Source organism: Hyaena hyaena, unplaced genomic scaffold, assembly GCF_003009895.1.
Source record: "Hyaena hyaena isolate Hyena2069 unplaced genomic scaffold, ASM300989v1 scaffold_205, whole genome shotgun sequence".
In the NCBI taxonomy this organism is placed as follows: domain Eukaryota; kingdom Metazoa; phylum Chordata; class Mammalia; order Carnivora; family Hyaenidae; genus Hyaena; species Hyaena hyaena.
Window position 1 is genome coordinate 1,030,389 of NW_024080838.1, and position 23,320 is coordinate 1,053,708.

Below are 23,320 nucleotides of genomic sequence, written 5' to 3' on the forward strand. Positions count from 1 at the left end.
TTAGAAAATTTAACATCTCCTAAAAGAACTATAATTCAGAAAAGATCTTTTATACCCTGGGTGTATTTGTTGATGGCAATGAATTGATAAGCTTCTCTTAGAATTTAGATTTCTATTCTTCAGCCTTTTGAGTTTACTAAATCTAAGATGTAGCATTCAAGAAATAGACGGTAAAACATTTAATCTAACAACATCAAAGTAGATTTCAGTTTATAATCATAGTAGGTAAAAACATGTATTGCCAAAAGAATTAGTGAATACCTGATTCAAAAAAAATTATCTACTCAAATTAAAGTCCTGATAATCACCCGTTTCGAATTCTTATGTGTTGAAAGTACCTTAAATTTTCATTTAGCCTAATCCTTGCCTACTCAGCAGAATCAAATAGATGTTGTCAAGATAGCATTGCATTATAGGGCTTCTCTCTTTAAGCGACTAACACCAATTGACCTTGAGTCAAACATTCAATTCTTACACCAATATGCAATAGTAGGTATAGTATGGAATATGAAAGGGAGAGCCTAATCCAAATATAGGCATAAGCCTAACTTAAAAAACAGAACTCAAGAACACAGGAAGCTGAAGAAAGCCTCCAATGAATACCTTCAAAGAAACATTTAAAAGACATTCAACTATAAAAGAAGATTCTGTAAAATATCAACTATAAGAGAACAAGGAAACTATCTTGAAATTAGAAATGCTAGCTGATTAAAAACAAAACAAAACAAACAAAAAAAAAAAAACAACCCAAAGGACTAGTAAGAGGTTAAGGAGAAGAAAATCTCCCAGAAAGCAGAACAAAAACATTAAGAAATGGAAAGAGAAGGGGGTGGGGAGAGAGAGAGATAAGCAGAAACATCAGAGAATTCAAGAGGTCCAACTTTTAACTGAAAACAGTTCCAATAAGATAATAATGCAGAGAAGAATTTTTTAAAGAAAATTTCTCAGAATCAAAGAAAATGTCTTGAATAACCAGTAAGTATGATTTTAACAAAAGACCACATAGAGGCATAGAATACAATTCATCCAAGAAGGGATAAAAAGAGAATGGTAAAGGCTTCCAAACTTGAGAACAGGTCACAAAGAATTAGAAGTAAGAATGACATCAGACATCTCAACAGAAACCTTAAGCAAAAGAATCAAACCCTTCAAAATTCTGAAGGAGAATAAATTATTTTATTTTCCTAGAGAGAGAGAGCATGCACATGCAAGGGAGAGGGGCAGAGAGAGGGAGAAAGAATCTTAAGAAGTTTCCAAATTCAGCGCAGAGTCTGACACAGGGCTCTACGCAGGCCTTGAGTTCAAGATCATGATCAGAGCTGAAAACAAAAGTTTGACACTTTACCAACTGAGCCACCGAGGTGCCCCTGAAGGAGAATAAGTTTCGATCTGGAATTCTAAGCCTAGATGTATTACAAAAACCAAGTATAAAAGTAGCAAAAACAAATGACATGAAAAAGACCATTCAAATTAGTTATTTGGAAAAACTGTGCTTTCATTACAGCTTTTCTTGGGAACATTTGGAGGTAAGATCCATCAAATAAAGGATTACGTCCTAAAAGATAAAGAATGGGACTGAGCACACAGGCTCTGTCACAGAAGGGACACGAAGGGGGACTCCTATACAGCAGGCCTGGAACAATGAGAGCTTATTGGAAAAGGAGGGCGGAGGATCCTGGAAGGGAAATGTCAAGGATGGAAAATAAAGCTGATAGATACTGGACGTGTTGAGCATGTGTAAACTAATATGGGTCTGTTACTGAGCGGTACACAGGTGATGGAGGAAAGCACAGCGGGAGGTGGGAAAAAAGTAAGCAAATGAAGAAGGTAGATGCTTAAAGACTCAGTAAAAAGAAGAGTCAAAAACAACATTATTTTAAGTAGCTTCAGCACATAGGGTTGATTTTTCTTCATCCCGAAAGACCTTAGCTCTCTCACAAATGTCCTTTCGCAATCTTAAAGTATCTACATAAAACTGTAAATATGATTTCTCCAAAAAGTATTTTTCAAAGTTAAAAACATTTTGAACCCATTTGAAAACAATTAATTTGCCTGCATAAGTAATAATGAACACCTGAAATTCCAAAATCTGCTGTTAGGAAAAAAACCTTTAAAAATAGTCACTTCGGGGCGCCTGGGTGTCTTAGTCGGTTAAGCGTCCGACTTTCGCTTAGGTCATGATCTCGCGGTTCGTGGGTTCGAGCCCCGCGTCAGGCTCTGTGCTGACTGACAGCTCAGAGCCTGGAGCCTGTTCCAGTCTGTGTCTCCCTCTCTCTCTGACCTTCCCCTGCTCACGCTGTCTCTCTCTCTCTCTCTCTCCTAGAAATAAATAAAACATTAAAAAAAATAAAAATAGTCACTTCACTGAAGAAGAAACTTAAATGGTAAATAAATACAAAAAGGGACAGAATCTCAGGCGTAATTAGGGAAATATAAATTCTAAAAATGGGAGTTATCATTTCATGCCCATAATATTGGCAACATTTAGAAACCTAATGATACTGAGTGTTGGGGAAGTTCTGGAAAAACTGGAAATCTCATATATAGATGCTGAAAATTGAATTATAAAACTTTACAGAGAAATAATACCCAGGAACACCAAAGACTTCACCATCACTTTTAGGTGTTATCATGTAAATAAACTCTCATTCATATACACAAGGGGAATGCATAAAAGTATATTTACTGAGAATCATTTGTGAGAGTAAAACAAAAATGGAAACAACTATTTCCATGAACCGTTGCTAACTCTTCATTAGCAACAAATATGCTGGCATTAATTCCTATAAGGGAATAGTATACAACAGTTTAAAATGAACTATCTGAATATGTACACTCAGTGGGGAAAAAAGAGTTGCAAAAGACAGAAACATTATGTATGTATATAGAATATATATAAAAACAAAAAATATGTATTATTTATTCATACACATACGTTAAAACAAACTATAGAAATGTATGCACCAATTATAGACTATGGTTTAACTCTAAATAGGAAAAAAAAAGAGAAAAATAGGGGAGGGATGCTATATTGAACATTCTAAAAAAAAAAAGCAAAGAGATGTCTGAAGCAAATATGGCAACAAGTTAACATTTCTTAAAATGCCTGATACATATTTTTCTTTACTTTTCTGTTTGAATTTTCATAATTAAAACTTTTACAATAAAAATGCACTAAAATACATAGTAACCAATTACAATACGAGGCCTTTATTTGGATTCTGAGTCAAAAAAAAAATAAAAATAAAAAACCAGAAAGAATAAACACACACACACACACACACACACACACATACACACACACACAGGAAATGTAAATACTGCCTATATGTTGATAGTATGGAATTTTTGCTAAATTTTTCCCTTGGTGTTCTAACAGTTTTAAAAAGAGAGACCTGTCTTTTAGAGATAAATACCGAAATATTATGCAACAAATAAATTGTACACATGATTTTTAGATACTGCTTCAAAATAATACTGGGTTTGGTGGGGGGGTAAGTGTCTGGGTGAAACACATTGGCCAGAAGTTCCTAAGTTTTTCAAGTTGATCATGGTAAGTGGTTGTCATACTCCTGTTTAATTATGCACATGTTTGAAATTGGCCACAATACATCCAGATACATTCAGACATTTTTAAAAAAAATGTCAAGCTCAATTTTTAAACCAAAATTAAGATAATCAAATCCTGGAGTCCCTGTTAAGAAGCAGGAACAACTTTTCAAAGAGTGCACTGAATTAAATGACATGCAGGTCTCCAGCTCAGGGACAGGTCCGTATTTTCTTTTTCTTTCTTTTTTTTTTTTAATGTTTTATTTATTTCTAGGAGAGAGAGAGACAGCGTGAGCAGGAGAGCGTCAGAGAGAGAGGGAGACACAGACTGTGAAACAGGCTCCAGGCTCTGAGCTGGCAGTCAGCACAGAGCCCGACGCGGGGCCCGAACCCACGAACCGCGAGATCATGGCCTAAGCGAAAGTCGGACGCTTAACCGACTAAGCCACCCGGGCGCCCCGACAGGTCCGTATTTTCATGGCACTGAATCCCTCTGAAAGACAGAGAGACAAGGGGCTCTTAAGAACCGTGACAATGAAGCTGACTCTTTTGAAAAGTCCTGCTTCATGACCCTACCCACACCGAAAGAGTTACGCTGCTCGTTTTGCTGAGAGAAGACGTAAATTCACTTTACTGCCAGGTGAATAAGGCAAGATTTTAATGCTGCACTTACTACTTACTGACTCAGGCGAGGGAAAAGCATCTGTTAAAATTCTTAAGTGTACAAGATGCAGTGTATTTCTTTAACCCAGAAGCAGCCAAGCAATTAAATCAAATACATCCAAGCTAACTAGTTCTAACTATTCCTTAATAATCATGTTACTGGACTTCAAAAAAACTGGCATCCCATTCTTCAAAGGTCTATAAACGAATTTTTTTTTCCCAATCAACTACAAAATGACATGATGTCAAACAACATGCCTTTCCATTCTGAGAAATTGGTATTTACAGTTTTCATAGCAACATCATTTCTTTTTCTCTTTAGAAATGAGAAGCATTATTTTTGCAAGTCTTATTTGTTTGAAGTAACATTTGCCAAGAAACCAAACTCCAAAATATATTTTCCAACTGCAGCTCTGAGTTTATGCCACTCAAAAATGATTATAATTTTAAAAGCACAACATAATATACAGAAAAAAATGATTTGTTCAAGGCAGATCTTCACACCCTTGGCATTCTTTTCACATTTATGTTTGTTATCAGAGTAAAGATAACTATATTACATTTCTGGAAATTACACTTAAAATATTTTTAGAAATGGTAAGGTTTGAGAAGAAGGCAGTTTGCGGAACAGAGACAAAATAAGGATTTTGCCAAAACAGCAATCAAAAGAAAACATACATATCATAGGATTAACTGCTCTCCTTCTTGGAGCCATCTCCCTCTAAAGGAAATTATTTTGAAATTTTCTTATGGATGCAAATGTCATATGAAGCTACTCTTGCTGTTAATATTTGTGCTTGTTGACATACGACCAGTGACTAACACTGGAGCCCAAAGAAAGCAAATTTCCCTTTCAGTAGCTACCAGGTGACATGAATCCCCAGGTTTGCACTAGATCTTCCTCTTCTGGATAGACCTCTTTCTTCTCTAAACAACTCTTCTCAAGAAGAAGCCAGAGCATGACCTAAAACTTCTCTTTCATGGAATCGGCCACCAAGAGCAAGGATCATGAAGAGTAGCCTCAGTTAGTCCCTTCGTGGCCAGCAGCCCTCACCCTTACAGACGTCCAAGGACCACTCAGCACTCTGCTCTGAGAAAGCCTGTGACCACACAGCGGAAAGACAGATACAGGTAACTAGATGAAAAGTAAGAGATCCTGTTCAATGGCTGGTGAATACAGTCCGCAGCTGAACACCACTTCACAGACCCTGGACATCTGCAGGGAGGATACATCTGAACTGAGCCTTGAAGGCTGACCCGGATGTCCACAGGGGGAGACAGCCTTGTGGGGAGGTATTCCAGCTGGAATTTGCAACTCTTGCAAAGGGGAGAAAATGCTAGAGGCTATAACAAAGGAAAGTTGTCAAGCTTTGACTGAACTATGAGTTTGCACAAACTCTGAGTTTGTGAGCTGAGGTGGAGGGATGTGATTAAAGAGTAGCCTGTGGAGGGTCTTGGACGGAAGTGTTAGGAGTTCTTACCTGAGAAGCAAGCATGACAGTCACAGTGATCAGGACCTTTATATGATTGCCTATCAATCTACATCGTCAGCTTTACCTGAACCTCCTATATGTATTGCCATCCTGCAATGAGAGGTAGCTCCTGGAGCACAGAGAGGGGAACTATGTTCCCTATGTTTACCTGTCTAGAATGAAACCATACTTAAGGCCAACAAGGGTCCATTCCTTTGACGGGTTTTTTTTGTTTTTTTTTTGTTTTTTGTTTTTTTTTGTCAATTAGTAGAAAATATGTCAGAATGAAAACTGGTTTGAGCTTCTTATCCACTGGCTCTTCACAAAGTGCTGAGTGTGTGCTCTGTACTGGGCTGTTGTTTACAAGGGAAACCAAATGGAACAAGACCTCAACTCTGTACTCAACAAGTTGACAGTCTGTATAATCACTTTGAAAAATCTTTGAGTTTCTGAAAATTTAAACAGGCACCTACTCCAGAAATAATTCTACTCCTAGGTATTTATGCAAGAGGAATGAAAACATAATTCACAAAACAATCCTTGTACAGCAATGTTCATAGCAGCTTTATTCATAAGAGCCAAAAATGAGAAATAAGCCAGGTGTCCATCAACAGAAGAACGGGTAACTGTAGTCAATTCATCAATGTGAGATTCCTCAGTAATAAAAGAGGACAAACCACAGATTCATGCGAGGTCATCGATACATCTCAAAAGCATGCTGAGTGAAAAGAACTGAACACAAGGCGGCACATAGTATCTGATTCCATTCCATTTGATAATAAGCAAAATTAACCTATTGTGATGAAAAGCAGAGGGGTAGTTGTTTCTGGGGGGTAGGGATTGGCTGGCAAGGGGTAGAAGGGAGCTTTCTGGAGTGATGGAAATATTCTGCGCCCTGATATACTTTCCACAAAATTAAGTGAAGAGAGTTACTATCTGGGCACTTCACTGTATGTAAATCATAACTCAAACAAAATAAACTATATAAAGCATCATAGAGTCTAAAGGGAAAACAACTGAAAAATATGGTACAAAAGAGGAAAAGGGTGCACTGGACACACAGCGTTACATAAGAGAGGTTCCTAACCCAGAGTGAGAGGGTCTGGAAAGGAACCTAGAACTAGGTAGCCCTGGAGCAAAGTCTTGAAAGAGGAGTAAGCTTTAGCCACGTTGGAAGACAAGGGTCGAAGACAAGACATGCCTGGCCGAGGAAGGAGGTCTACAAAAAATAGGAGGGCCCTGGCCTTTCTGTGACAGGGAGAACTTCTGACGGCTGGACCACAGTGGGGAAAGGATGTAGTAGGAGAGGCGCTACAAAGTTCAAAGCCAGATCAGACCTCCCAGGCCCAAACACATGGCCTCCCCTGCTTCTTCAGGGAGGACCGCCTTTCACCACCTGGAGCCTTTGGAAAGACCCAAGGAAGAGACCCCAAAAACTCAAGAGGACTGGACACAAACCCTTAACCACAAGCTCAAGTGCTGACCTGGAGGCTACACCAAGCTCTATTTTGAATCCATGTTGGATTTAGTTTTCTATTTTTTTTTTTTTTTAATTTATTTCTAGGAGAGAGAGAGAGAGACAGCGTGAGCAGGGGAGGGTCAGAGAGAAAGGAGACACAGACTCGGAAACAGGCTCCAGGCTCTGAGCTGGCAGTCAGCACAGAGCCCGACGCGGGGCTCGAACCCACGAACCGCGAGATCATGACCTAAGCGAAAGTCGGACGCTTAACCGACTAAGCCACCCAGGCGCCCCGGATTTAGTTTTCAAAAGACAACCCAGGTGGTAAATCCTGTTGGGATTTGTCATTTGGATTTCAACTGTTCCCAAGGGAGAAAAAAATGTATTTGAAGGGTGTGCCATGGGCAATGAGTTAATTTCAACATCCACTTACATCAGTGTTTTCTCTAGTATATTTAAAGGAATAGCAGCCCTGCAAGACGCTAGGCCAGAGAAGAGGATGCTGGGGTTAAATGCTAAGGTTTGCGAAATGCCACTTTTCCATATACATGAGCACAACGTAAGTTGTGAAAAGTCTGGAGAATCCCCAAACCAGCATTTCCCAATATTGTTATTATGAGAACTGGCTATCTAGTAACACGTAGTAACAGCCGGGAGAATTGTGTAACATGTTTTGAGATAGATCTTCTTAGGTAAAACCCAGATGAGATGGAACTCTTTCAGGCCCCCAAAGCAACCACTGGAAGCAGTCCATTGGCTCAAGTCTTCCTAAAGATTTAGAGCTTTTGTAACACAAGGTATAGTAAGAAGTGATAACCATGTATACTGAGCTCCTCCAAAGTTCAAGGTTTTTTATGCTTTGTCTTACGCAATCCTCTACCAAGTCCAAAGCAGATACTATCAGAAGTCCAATTTTATATGTGGTTTTAGCCCTCGTGGCGTTTCTGGGTCAGTGTTGGTCCAGTCCTTTAATCAAGCCCTTCATGAAATACATTTTCTGGAATTTTCCTGAACCATACAGTCTCAAAGTGGGCCAACGGAGTCTCAGAGAAACAAAACAAACAAACAAACTCTAAACCAAAAGAAACCCCCTGAAAATAATCTAAAAAACTAAAAATCACCAATAACCATCACCTAAAGTATGATAAATTTGTAGAAGTATTATACATTGGTTTGAGAAAGTATTTTAATTGTGGGTGAGTGTGACTCTATCCTAAATAGTATGTAAGAGATTGAATCTGACAAACATATCTGCCATATGTATTAATATATCTGTATCCCTTATCTGACAAGTATAAAGGGAAAATATTTTAATTTACTAGCAATACCATATGCAAAATCCTTCTATACTCCTATGAGGACGAATGGTAACTTCTTGGAAGAGAGGAATTCTAATGTGATTTTTTCCCAAGACTTCCTTTACTCTCAGGCTCACACAGTTGAGTTTCGGGCTTTCTCCCCAGGGTTCATTAAATCTCCGAGCAGAGAAAGCTCACAAAAGATGAATTTAGTATCTGATATTTCACAATGTATTACCCTCAGGCTACTTGATCAGCAAGAGACACCTAAAAAAAAAATCTTTTTGAAATGCGAAGACAGTTCAGTGGAGTACCCAGAAGGCAAGCTAACACCCACCCCCTAGCGCTGACTCTCTGGATTGCCGTACTCTCCTTTCAAGGGCTCTAGGAGTAGCCTGTAGTCCCCAGAGAGATATCCGTGTGCAACTGCACTTTTTCACACTGGATCTTAAATCCAAAATGTGGCCTCATTACTACATGCCAACTAACAGACCATCACATTTTGGCCAAAACATTTGTTACATTTTCTCCATCCCATCTCTGTGCCAACAAAGAGGCGTTTGCAAATGCAAAACTTTGGGAGGGTATTTTAGAGCTCAGGCTGAACAGAAGCGTCAAGCATCTAAAAATATAGGATGAGCTCTACTTGTGTATCATCTATCATGTCAAACTGGATAATTTCACAAATAATCAAAAATAGTATCACTTTGGGAGGAATAAATTTGTCAAGAGTCAGAAGTTTAATCTACTCATGGGAAGAAAGGCCGCTCTGAAAACTTCGGTTTCTTAAAAGAGGGTTCAATTTTAATCAGATGGGATATACATTAAGCTCCCATATTCTTGTTATAAGAACATCCTCAAAACAGAACCATATGGAAGCAAGTAAAGACAACACAATATGCATACATCCAACAGTTTAGGCTTATATAATTTTAAGAATGTTTAATAGTTCCATATTTACTATGCTAAAATAAGGAGAGAGAAAAAAAAAAAAACCCAGCAGAGCTAAACAGTTAATTGCAAGGGCACATCTGAAATGATAAGAATATAAGCTTAAGATCCTAAACATGCAGATTCCAGAAGCTTCTGGCAAAGTCAAGTATGTCAAGTCTCTGACTTGTAATATCACACCATCCCATCTTCTGCCATCTGCCTCTAGCAAATGTCAGTGTATTCCCAGGATGGAAACTTGCTTCCTTTCTGAATCATTCCTACAAAGACTTCAAAAATATGGCCTACTGAAGTTGGACATTATTGCCTTGAATTCATAGCCTCCTTCAGTAATTCAGAAGAATCAAGAATTCCCTCATCTAAATGACTAGGGTCCAGAGTGGATGAGGCAAACCCTTACAGACTCCTGTAGTGACAGCCCAGTTAGGGCCAAACCATCCTTGAGAAATGGGAACTATAGGAACTCACCATCTACAAGAAAGCACTGGCTTCCAAGGACATGTTAGAAAACAGAATGTTAAAATCACCTCCCCATTTGGGGTTTCTCATGAAGAGGTCTTTGGGCTTGCCATTTCTGTTTTCTGTTGCTGGTGGATTTATGAGACTCTCAGAGTGCAATGCCCTTATTGCAGTGTTACAACATTCTGTATGATTGATTGATTGCAAATCATTGCACAGGATGCCAAGATCACTGGTAGGAAGCAGGTCATTAAGTAAAATTAAAACTCTGCCAATGCTTTGCTTGTAAACGTTACTTCCCAAGCCTTACAGCACTGTTTCTTACAAAATGGCCTCAATTCACCAGAGAAGCATAGTGTCCTATATTTTTGGCCGATGATCCAAATATTCTATATTTAATCCAAACATCCAGAATGTTATGTTTTAGGAAGAAAAAGCTGGAGTGTAATGAAATTTGCACACAGAGAGCTATGGAAAAGAGTCATCATGAAAATAATTAAATTTTGCACAGCCTTACTGTGAAATTGTTCGGTGAAAGGCCCAGAGTCCTGTCCTGCATAACTGGAAACTTTGTAAGATTACATTTTTCCTTAGGTAAATCTTCAAACCAAGCACTAACATTTCAAATTAAATTGAATTAATATCTCATCCAGAAAGAGAATGGATACCCTGGCCCCTTTTCCAAGGAAACTCAACGGTGATTTATCATGGCAAATTAACATCTCCACAGATCAAAACTTGGGCCCAGGCTTTTTTTTTTTTTTTTTTTTTAAATCTGGCTCAAATCTGTGCAAAACAACAGGACAAGATTTCTCCCTCTCAGCCAGTTATTTCTGGATATTGACCAATTGAGAATATATGGTGCCTTTCAGTTTGGACTAAAGCAAAGGGATATATTTCTTAAGATGCCCCCACATTTAATTTTAAGATTGTAATGAGAAGTATGTGATCTTTCAGGCAATATTTTAAGTCAGACAAGTAGAAAGTCAGGCCAGAGAAATTGGATCATGTTCTCGGAGTCAATTTAACTAAGCAAATACTATTTGTTTTGCCTGGGGAAATACACCGGACTGTTAAATAGGATTTGGCAAAACAAAAAGCGTTTAAGAAAGTATTTCATTGATGTTGAGCTAACTGTCCATGTTTAATTTACTCGTGTTTGAGCTCCTTTATGGTTTAAAAAGAAAATACCCCAATGAACAGATAGGTTGACTAAGTTACTGATAAAATTGTTAAACGCTAAATGGTTTCTGGGCCATCTTCCTAAATGACAGCAATGGATTCATTTCTACTTGTTTAGAATAGATGAAAGCATTTTATGAAGAATCCATTTTAACTTTTTCAGCTTTCATTTGTTACACAAGGCTCCATGGGGCCGTACATCATGTTCTAAATGGGAAAAAAACTCACATAAAAAGATGCTTTAGAGTTGTACAATCTGTAAAACAGGACTGTAGATCAGTAAACAAATTCATTTCAACATTAATAAGGAAGAAAAGTTAATAACTATTAAAGTTTGTTGCCTAGAACCCAAGTCCTGTATGAAAGGAAAACAAGCATAAAGTTGCCTTGACATGTAACATATGCCCCCATCTTACACGTTTTGAAACTCAGTACATCCAGTTAGCTAACCAGATGCTCATCTAGCATGGCTGCATTAACCACCAGCACACCCCATGGAACGCAGCCTTTTCTCAACCTCTTCCAACGCCTCGGGAGAGTCCCCCTGTGTGGCTCAAGCTCACAGTTTCCCTCATTTCTGCTAAAGAGTATGGGCCTTAACTCCTTCATTCACGTCACAAATATTTATCAAATGTTCATTACATGCCAGACAGTGTGCTTGGTGCTTCTGACAGAGCATTTAATGAAGGAGACACATATAGTTCCGCAATCCCATGAAGCTTATTCTATACTGGAACAGGCACACATTTCATAAATTATTACACACGTAATTAATCCAAATTATGAGAAGTGCTAATAAGAGGTACTGCCTGGTCATGCTGAACCTTGATTTTTATCAGTTTATCCAGGACTAATAAGAATAAATTGATTCAGAGGAACCAAACTCAAAAGGAGATTAAGATCATTTTTAAATTTTAAAGTGAGGAATGATTTAAACCAAAGGACTGTTGGCCATTCTCAACACTTCTTTCTAGTAGAAAAACCTACTCAGGGAGCTCAAGTACAATTATGAGATTTCCAGGGCACATACTGACATAATGCAACCATTGACGTAATGCGGTCAATTAGGGTTAGATGTTCTGTAGCTATGGCCCCTCTGTATCCCAAATGGAGATTTTCGGTCTTGCTGCCAGAGTATTTCTTATATTTGGTTCTGGAAACCTAGTTGACTGATGTAAATTCTTCCTCTACAGAAAAGAACAAAGGGAAGCTAAATGCTTTGCTGTTGAGACTAACTCTCAGGACAGTTCTGGGGACATGTAACAAACAGCTCTCCTCAGACCAATACAGAAAGTCAATTACCCTTATAAGTGATTTCCATTCTGAGTTCTAAAAACATTTTCCAATTCAGTTTTTTTTTTCCTAAATCTAAATATCACTGGGGGGCACCTGGGTGGCTCAGTTGGTTCAGCATCTATTTTTTTTTTAATGTTTATTCATTTTGAAAGCTGGGAGAGGGAGACAGGATCCAAAGTGACTTCTGCATTGACAGGAGAGAGTCCAACGCGGGGCTCATACAAACCATGAGATCATGACCTGAGCCAAAGTCAGACGTTAAATGACTGAGCCACATAGACACCCCAAGTGTCTGACTCTTGATTTTGGATCAGGTTATGATCCCAGTGTTATGGGATTGAGCCCTGGGTTGGGGTCCATGCTGAGCATGGAGTGTGCTTGAGATTCATTCTCTCCCCCCCATCTCCTACTCCAGCCCTCTTCCCTGGTTGCACTTGCTCTCTAAAATTAAAAAAAAAAAAAAAAAAAAAAAACTATGGGTCACCTGGGTGGTTCAGTCAGTTAAGCAGCTGACTTCAGCTCAGGTCATGATCGCACAGTTCATGAGTTCAAGCCCCACGACAGGCTCTGCACTGACAGCTCAGAGCCTGGAGACTGCTTTGGATTCTGTGTCTTTTCTCTCTCCCTGCCCCTCTCCTATTCATGCTGTCTGTCTCTCAAAACTGAATAAACATTTTAAAAATTAAATAAAAATAAATAAATCTTATTGGCCTTAGTGACATTTAGCAAACACTAACATCTTTATCAGCACACCACCCCTGAATCATAATCACAATTATTTTTTTCTAGAAGGTAGGAAGGACATAGATATTCTTCAGATCCCAGGGCATACCATGCCTTTTTCTTTTTTTCCTTTTTAGTTTAGTTCTGTTGACCCTTCCTTCCAATTTGTACAGCTGGGAAATTAAGGCTTAGAAATCACGTAGCCGTAGGAATGAGAGTTAGTGTTTGAACTGAGGTTCTTGAGCATCAAGCACAGCACTCCAGGGAAAGGGAAAAGGCTTTGCAATCACCTAAGGAGAAGGTCAGATACACAAATGTGCAGCCTTGACCATGTCCTAACCAAACGAGAATCTTTGAAGGAAGGGAGTTGTACTTTTATTGCATTTTTTCAGAAATCCTGAGGTGCAGTCAGCTAAGTAACCATTGTTCTAGCAACCAATCCCACCCATGACACCTAACTTCTCTACATTTAGCCTCGTAGTTAGAGGGTAGCCCTCCATGCCACAATCACAGGATCCGGATCTCAAGTCAGGGGGTTGAGGGGCTGCGGGGATCTCTCCAAGTTTTAAGCTACCGGCCTTAAACTCTACCCATTCAGCTCTATTTTTCTCAATCCATTTTTTCACAGACACTAAACAAAAAGTAACAGAAAAGTTGCCTTATTTGAAAAACAGTGACATTAACTGTCACCTCATAAGACTGCTATAAAGAATAAAGACGACTAATGTAAGAACAAACAAGACCATGAATTCAAATGTTTTTAACTGGCACGAAGTGCAATATAATATTACATTATTAATTCAACCCAAAGTGAATTGGGATGAAATTCCAAACCGAGGAGTATAACCTTTTCAACTGAAGTGGATTAAAAAAAAAAACCCACTTATTTTTATAAAGAAACTTTTACTATAACACAGCTAATCATATTCTGTATATACTGTCTGTGGCCACTTTTGAACTGCAATGGCGGAGCCAACCATATGCGACAAAGACCTGATATCTGGGAAAGACAGAAACATTTGCTATGTTGCCCTTTAAGAAAAAGGTTGCCACCTACTGAGCCAGATGGTCATTTTCTTCTTAGGCAGACATAAATTAACAGTCCTCAGCTGAACCCTTCACAGTTGAAGCAACCCCTACCAAAGGAACCTCCACAGCAGGATGGCCACAGGGATGAGCAAGGAGTTCTGAATTCTGACCCATGGAAGGGAAGATGCATCTTTTGCTAGTTTTGAATCGCTGTCCCGTGAGTCAATGAAACTGACAGGAACACCCCTTATCCTTCAGGTATGTTTAGAACATAAATGGTTACAAGCTTTCCTTCCAAATCCAACCCTTAATCACTGTGAGAAGAAAGCCACGCTGTACTAGAAAGAAATAATGTGTAGACTATACACCATATAAGGGTATATGTACCTTTATGTGTATACTTACATGGAAGTTTTTTTTTTTTTTTTCATGTTTTAAGTGAAGGATGGCCCAAGGCTAGGCCTAACCTCTGGAATCATTCATATTGAGTGGACTCACTTCAGCAGCTTGCTGAAACCAAACTGGAACCCAGGGTGGGAATGAACAGGCAGCCACATGGCTGGCTGGCTGCCTTGGAATCCACCCACCTGCTGTTTTAGTCTCCTGCTGTGTCCTGGGCTCTGTGTGCTAAGGCGGGATGGCCCTGGCCCAGTTGGCTTACACAGCCAACCTTCCCCCAGAGAACTATGCAATCAGGAAGTTGGCAGTCCACACCAGGGGCTCACCAGGCTCTAAAAGCAAATGACATGTTTCCCTTTCCTGGTACAAAATCTGCAAAAGGGGAAAGTCAATCATCTACACTTGTCAGTAAGATTAAAATTGAGCCTCTGAGCCCAATTCTTTATAGTCTTGCCATTACATGGATTCTCGAGAGCAAGTAAGACTGTGATTTCCTTAAAAATGTTCCCAAAGTGATAGTCAAAATTCCAGTGGAAAGAGTTGCCCGGTGTCTTTCCAATGTTGACTTCCATAAACTCTCATAGATAGATCTGGACAATAAGCTGATGTCATAATGAATGTCCTCAACCCTCCAGCTTTTGATTCATTTAAGAGACTCAAAATAAAGGCATCTACTATCCCTCTCATTCGGAGAGAGAGCTCAAAATTCCCAAGGTTCATTAATTAGGGCCTAGGTTTGGAAATATGGTCTAAAGAATCTACAGACTCAGTTATTTTCTGCCCTGCTTTCAATATTGTTGACATATAGGATTGATAATCCATCAATCAGCAGATACAGATTATCACAATTTTCAAAGTTCACTTCCCTAATCAACTAAAAAAAGGCTCACAATGCAGTTAAATCATAGTTCAACTTTCATACATTAAAAAAATTTAAAGATTTCATGATGCCTAAAACTACGGCAACGAGAAAAATAATTATTTTATCCTGTGTTAAGGGCTAAATGGTGTTTCCCCACCCCCCAAATTCGCATGTTCAACTCCTAACCCCCATTAACTCATACTGTAGTTGGAAACAGAGCCTTCAAAGAGGTAAGGGAGGTCATTAGGGTGGACCCTAAACCACTATTACTGGTGCCCTTAAAAGAGGAGGAAATTAGGACATAGACATGATGGGAACAATCTAAACGAAAGACACAGGGAGGGGACAGCAATCTAGAAGGCCAGGAGAGAGGCCCTGAGCAAAACTAACCCTGCCAACATCTCCATCTCAGACTTGTGGCCACTAGAACCGCAAGGAAATCAGTTTCTGCTGTTTAAGCCTCTGTGTCTGTGGTACTTCATTATACCAGCCCTACCAAACTAATACACCCCTCTTTTCAAATACACTTTTGTCCTTGAAGTTTATAGTATCCATTGCCAGTCTCACTTTTTTTGAGAAACTGCCTGAAGGTTGTTGGCAAAGCTGCTTTCCACACAGATTACACAAATAAAGTGCCCATTTCTGAACAATGGAATATTTTAAAAACACAAGAAGTTATCTATGCTCACTTCTTAAAAACTGTTACTTAAATACTAACTATAGTTTGGCTTTTTATTTGGAAATTCTTCTATTTTCTTTCCTTACGTAAAAAAACACATCAATGAAAGTTTAACACAGCCTGTCTGTATTTTAAAAAAAACACTGGCAAGATGAAATATTCTGAATACAATGCTTTGAATTTTGACAATATTTTGATGGGCACCACATCCTAATATGCAATAAAGGGAAACGCTCTTTTGGAATCCAAATTTAATAAAATTACTCTTCTTCCAAGAGCGACATGACTAACACATAAAATTTGGCTCATGATTTAAATTTTATCATATGCAAAACCATAATGCTTTCACTATATTGAAAAGAAACTTTTTACGCAGCCTCCAAATACTGAGGTCCAGATAAAAATATAACTGAAAACGAAGACTAAGAAGATTTCATGCTAATTTCCATACCACAGGGTATTGTGCCTGGTATTTCATGAAAAAAATCAGATATAAACTAATAGATATATTGTATAAATAGTTCTAGAATTCTAAAGCTAAGAGGCAAAAAACAAAATCACAGGAACAAAGGATCTGTTTTGCCTTTAAGAAGAACAGTGAAATAGAGCATTTCATGGGTCCAATTACACAGCTTTTGTCCTACAGGGACTATACTGTTTAAAGAAATTCAAATTTTCTGTAGTCTTAGAGTCCTCTGGTAGTCTATGTCCCTGAGTACAGATTAAGTTCTTAAAACAACCATCTCTTCCACCAAAAATAACGCCAAACTCCAATTTGGACTCAATATTCAAACACCCAAGAATTGTGTTCATGAAACAACTTCTAAAACTGAAGAAGAGAGTTCTTCAAAGTGCTCCCTTAAAAAATATTTACAAATAACACAGGGTTGTTATTTTTTAATGTCTGTTTGAGAGACAGAGGGAGAATACGAGCAAGAGAGGGGCAGAGAGAGAGGATCCCAAGCAGGCTCCATACACGGCTCAGAGCACAACGTGGGGCTCGATCTCATGACAGTGAGATCATGACCTGAGCAATATCAAGAGTTGGATGCTTAACCGACTGAGCCACCCAGGGGCCCCAAGATGGAGTTTTTACTATGTAACATTAGAGAAAACAAACGCCCTTTAAGAAAATGTGTCTTAGGGGAAAACAGTGAAGCTGAAGGGTATTTATGATATCTGAAAATGCTCATAGTCCATGCAAGCATTGGCCACCAAAATCCCAAATATTTAGAAATATTTTCCAAACGGTAATACTAAAAAGGAAGGAAGGGGAAGAAAACCACAAGAACAACAACAACTGGCCCTTAATTGTCAACATCCTGCTAGGCAGCACAGAAACATTTATTCCACTTCTACTCCAACGTCTATTAAAAGTACAATTCAAAACAGCTTTCTAGAAATTAACAACGTTCAGTGTAATGGTAAAGAGCACAGGCTCCAGAGCCAGTCTTCTTGGGCTCCATCTGTGGCTCTACCATTCACCAGCTATGGGACAAAGTCACTATACCTCAAGTCCCCCCCTCTTTTTTTTTTTAAGTATTTATTTATTTTTGAAAGAGATAGTGACAGAGGATGAGCGAAGGAGAGGGCAGAGAGAGGGAGACACAGAATCTGAAGCAGGCTCCAGGCTCTGAGCTGTCAGCACAGAGCCCGACGTGGGGCTCAGCCCCATGAACCATGAGATCATGACTTGAGCCGAAGTCGGATGCTTAACCGACTGAGCCACCCAGGAGCCCCCGACTCTCGACTGGAGATAAGAATACAGACATCTCAGTGGACTGTTCCATTAACTGAGTTTCTCCACAGAGAACTGTGGTATAGTGCTCGAAATGTGGTGTCATGTAACTGGTGGTGGTGGCCATGGTGGAAGGACAGTTCAAAGTCCACTTACAACCAGAGCACAATAAACTGTCTGGTGAAACTGAACTGAACAAACCAATGAAAATCCCCATCTACGTGATTCTAAACACATGCAAGAATTTAGTTTACGTGCAATTTTTTCCATCAGGTTTGCTGTTCTAGAAATTTCCATTTCCGTTGATCATATGCACACAGTATCGGATCAGACAAAAGAGCAAACCATTCTTGAAGGAGCTGTCTTAATACGGCTGACCTTAAAGTCTAAGGATAAAATCCTTGGCACAGCATTAAGCCTGGCTAAATGCACATTTAACAGAAACACCAGCCAAGAGCATTAGAGGCAAATTTTGTTGGTCAGAATATCGTGAGCCACAGGTCCTCGGTAGTGGTCACTGAATGACCACTAACGCTAAGATTCAGCAGCAAAATTCAACAGGGAACACGGAGGCTGCACTGTCCTTAATTCGGACACTCCGCTGACGCTCTCTCCCCCCGCACACCCTGGGCCTCCCCCTGCCAGCCCAGAGCCTCCCCCTGGAGCCACGCCAGCACGCCGCAGGCAGGAAGCACAGGCAGAGTGTGGCGAGACCACCGTCAGCAGCTTATTTTGTGCTACTTTCAATTTTAAAAGCTGTGAAAGCTCCAGAGTGGTTTGAACAATTTTATCTGGTCCTGACAACCCTCTTAAGAATGTACATCCAATTTTCATTCCACTTTTCTATCACCTCCTAATCTCCTTCTCTTCTCTCCTCCAGAAACTGATTATCATGTTTAAGTAAACAAATATAAATAGGATGTTTTGGGGGTTTTTTTTTGACTGGTTGCAAAACTCCAGTGCTTAACAGCACACATTGCATCCTGATCTAATCCCTACTTACACACACCAGGATGTTCCTGAGAGATTGAGGCCAAAGTTGATTTTCCTCTCTTCTGCCAATGTCCTCTGTGTCCTTGGCCTACGCTGGACACACAATAACTGAAGCAGAAGTGCATTTTCTCAGCCTTTCCTTCGGCTGTCTCTAATTTCTTACATGTGGAGAGACTGGATTTGGATATAATCACTGTTTATTTCCTTAGTACATTTTCTATCTCCTGAAGTGTGCTGCCAAATGTTTAAAAGCTTTATCCTTTGAAGCACAAGTCAATAGAAAAAAAATGGGAGCTATACAAAAAGAGAGAGACGCTGCTTTTAAACAAAAGCTGAATGTGGTTTAACTCACACGGAGTTTTTGAGTTATACCAAAGCTGGGATGTGAAACCACACTGCCGACAACATTAAAAATACTGGAAAAAAAAAAAGCAGCAATTTAATGAATCAACACAGCAAAGCAACATTCAACTAGAAAAAGCATTCTGCAGGGTGCCTGGGTGGCTCAGTCGGTTAAGCATCTGACTTCGGCTCAGGTCATGATCTCACAGTTCGTGGGTTTGAGCCCTGCATCGGACTCTGTGCTGACAGCCAGCTCAGAGCCTGGAGCCTGTCTTCAGATTCTGTGTCTCCCTCTCTCTCTGACCCTCTCCTGCTCACACTGTCTCTATCTCTCAAAAACAAATTAAAAAAAAAAAACATAAAAAAAGAAAAAGCATTCTGCAATGTGGTCTCTATGGTCCTAAAGTTGTGAGATAATAAAGGGGTTACATTCTCTAAATTCTACCTATTTAAAAAAGTATCAATGAACCATTCCATTTTATTTTTGTTGTTGTTGTTCAAAGGGTATGTGAAATGAAGCTTCAAGAAATGAGTTCATTTTCTCCTATACGCTGATAAGAAATCAGGATGTTACAGCAGTGGCTAAATAATGCAAAGAATTATCCACTATTAAAAATTCACAACTTCTGGATTCTTCATCTATCAACTCTCAGGCAGTGTTGGAATTGACTCCCTAATTTGGAGAAGCTGAGAACCTTCAAAACTTTCCGCTGCTGCTAAGAATATACATAAAGTATAGAAACAAATCTGTGTCAAGTTCTGAAGATCTCTATACTATTGCTTGTTTTATGTTTCTGAAAGATTTTGCTGTCAGTGATTTATTTCACATCCATGTGGCCAGCCATTTGTTTATTCTATTGCGTGCCATCTGTTTTTTGGTAGGGAGGTTTCAAGTTCTTCTCATTCCCTACTTCATATCCCACAGAAAACAATTTATAATAGACATAGATTTAAATCACTTGGATTCATGCAGAGTTGGTAACTTGAGCTGCCTTTCATTTATATTTGGCAAATGCTTTAATGGGATTAGCAAATTGTGTTATTATGAGGTACTTATGGAGACACAACACCTTTTTTTTTTTTTTTACAATGACAAATGATGTTAACAGTTTCATTTTGGGGTGTTTAATAGCAGGAGAGATTTCACTAACATTACAGGAAATTGCCCTGATAGGCCATAAAGTCCTAACACAAACCCTGTCTGTATCTTTTATTTCTGAGAGCCAATGAGTCTGATTAACAGGATGTGGTAGGCTCTACAGTGAGGAGTAACTTTAGTTTAAAAGTGAGGCAACTTGGTATTTATCATTTAACCCACACATCTGAAAACCCTGTCTGGTTCTTGTACCTTGGTGACATCCTCCAAGCCCTCCAACCATGTTCCAACTTGTCTAGAAGATGGCCCCAGACTTCACCGCAAAGAAGTTTATACCACAAACTCCAGCTCGTCAGAACAAATTTATTCCCTTTCTAGGGCTCACTTTGATTCACTCTGAAGAAGAGCCAACCATTCAAACAGCTTCTTGTTGAAACAATACAGATGATGTTTAAAGCATTAATTACCATTTTTACAAGACTCCTTGCTGCTTTGGTGGAGCGGCGGTATCTGATGCCAGGACCCAGCGGCTGTCCACAGTTCGTGGGTGACGTCCAAGGGCTGGGAAACGTCCAGGTGGAAGTCTACCTGATTTTCACTAGTCCTTAGCAAATCAGAATTAGATAGATTCTGGGGATACGTGGCATCCTGATGGATACCTGATGGAGTCGATCTGTTGTAAGTGTTAAGTGACATTTGTACTAAAGCTTCATTAACGAAGAATGAATTCTCATGACACAAACTCTCGGATCGATTAAGTTCCATTACCTGTGTAAGAAAATTTTAAAAAGTACAATAATTTCTCCAGCAATTTGTGCAAGTTTCATCAAGTATTTATTTCTAACACCTCTGGCAACCAAGATTTTGATAAGAGTATTATACCTTTGAATCCCTCCTCCCACCCCCTTTGAATGGGCCAGTACCAAAACTTCAGTTCACTGTGTCTAGCATATCTTTAAAAACAAAACAAAAGCAAAAAACAAATGAACAAAAAAATCCTAGCAGGCATTCTATCACTTTCATAGAGAGCAGTATTTTCAATTTTGCTAAATAAATTGTTGAAAATATGTGCATGTACAGACGGTATTTGCAATAAATGTAATTCAGCCAACTCAAAGGGAAAGTGATACGCAACACAGATATCTCTTATAATCTTATCAAGGTTTACAACTTTATGCCCTATCAGTAAAAAGTATTTATGTACACAGAGTGCAGCAAAGTCACTTCCTGGGTCAAGGGGCACTGTCAACCATGAGTAGAAGGGGTATAAATGGAACACCATCTTTAAAAAGGTTGTATATCCTGCCCAGCCACTAATCAGTATACTTGTGTTATTATTAGTGAAATAGGTTTCGAATTTAATATGTCAATGGACAAAACAATAAATTAGAGTAACAGAACAGCACTGTACTTGCTAACTTTGGTACCCAAAGACGCACATTAATAGCTGATTGATGTGCTAAAAGGTCTATCTATATAAAACCCTGAAGCCTAGATCAAGAAAAGGGGTCTTTCAAGTACAGGAAAGGCAGCAGGCTCACAGTGAGCATGCCTTAGGACAAACCTTGCCTTCCTGCAGGACTTGGTGCTATGTTTCTTCCCCTTGGATAAGGGCATCACAGAGTACAATGAGCCCTTGATCCGAACCGGACCTAGGTTTTTCAAACTTTTCTAGTGTGAGCCCAGATTTATATGTCTGTCTCTCTCAAAGTTCCTCGTTTCTGTTTAAGAAAAAATTTTTTTTAATGTTTATTCATTTTTGAGAGACACAGTGCGAGCGGGGGAGGGGCAGAGAGAGAGGGGCACCGAGTCTGAAGCAGGCTCCAGGCTCTGAGCTGTTGGAGCAGACCCCGAGGCGGGACTCCAACCCACCAACCCCAACCGTGAGACCCTGGCCCGAGCTGAAGTCGGACGCTTAACCGACGGGGACACCCAGGCACCACGTTCCTCATTTCTGCTACCTGTATATTAATTCCTGCTAACTCTTTTTTTTTTTTAATATTTTTTTATTTATTTCTAGGGGAGAGAGAGAGAGAGACCGCGTGAGCAGGGGAGGGTCAGAGAGAGAGGGAGACACAGACTCTGAAACAGGCTCCAGGCTCCGAGCTGGCAGTCAGCACAGAGCCCGACGCGGGGCTCGAACCCAAGAACCGCGAGATCATGACCTAAGCGAACAGACTAAGCCACCCAGGCGCCCCTAATTCCTGCGAACTCTTAACCCCGCAGCTAAAAGGCGGTCACCGGAGGGGGTCAAAGTCGCAGGACTGACCACGACTAACCCTGTCTTGGAGAAGCTGCCTCACGCCCCAGTTCCACGGGCACGGGAGATGCGTACCTCTGTGCTTCCCGGAGAAAACGCTGCGGGAAGGCTACTCTGGCGGCTGTGTTTCCAGCCACACAGCAGGCTCTGCTGGGCCCGCATCCTCTCTCGCTCCCTCTCCACCAGGCGCTGACCCTCCCTCAGCCGCTCCAGGTTCTGCTGATACTCCTGGAGCTGCTGGTCCAGCTCCCCGCGGCTCCTCAGCAGCAGCGCCTCCTGGGCCCGGCACTCCCTCTCGCGCTCGCGCAGCCGGCTGGCCGTGGCCTCCTGCTCCCGCTGCTGCTGGTCGCACCTGCGCTGCCAGCGCCGCTGGTCCTGCTGGAACTGGTGCTGGAGCCTGTGGATGTTGGCCAGCTCCTCCCGCTGCTTCTCCAGGTCCGGAAAGAGCGGGCCCCCTCGAAAAGCCGGGCCCGGGGCGAGGCTCTCCTGCTGCTGGAGAGCCAGCCTGTGCACTTGGATGTGGCTATCCTGGATGGTCAAGGCCGCCTGTCAGAGCGGGAGAGAGGAAACGGTCACGGCCTCCACGGGCTGGCGCTTTGGGTGGGAACTACCTCCAAACACACAAGGCACGGCCCAATTATTTCCTCTTCATGTCTCTGCCCTTTTTCTAAGTTATCTACAGAGACTGACCTTGGCATTACAAATATTCCCGTTTGGGAACTGATAAACCAAAGGGAAAAAAAAAAAGCAAAAAAGCAATACTTACCCCTTCCGTTGGAAACGCGGTTTGTTGCTGGCTATTTGGTAATATTTAAGCAAGGCTTTTGAATAAGAATTCAGTACGTAAATTCACAAGACTGCATTCCTGTT

General features: G+C 40.3%; 1 protein-coding gene across 5 annotated transcripts in view; it reads right to left on the minus strand.

Moving 5' to 3' along the window:
* ARHGEF28 (Rho guanine nucleotide exchange factor 28) overlaps positions 1–23,320 on the minus strand; it is a 304,052-nt gene that overhangs the window by 8,598 nt on the left and 272,134 nt on the right. For 3 of the 5 annotated variants that reach the window (XM_039242075.1, XM_039242076.1, XM_039242074.1), the window contains exons 34-35: positions 22,526–22,996; positions 20,658–20,958 (exon numbers count right to left, since the gene is read on the minus strand). In XM_039242075.1, coding sequence (XP_039098006.1) covers positions 20,658–20,958; positions 22,526–22,996 — 772 coding nt within the window. Of the gene's footprint in view, positions 1–20,533; positions 20,959–22,525; positions 22,997–23,320 lie in introns of those variants that run through there. The other 2 variants (XM_039242077.1, XM_039242078.1) reach the window with 2 other exon arrangements.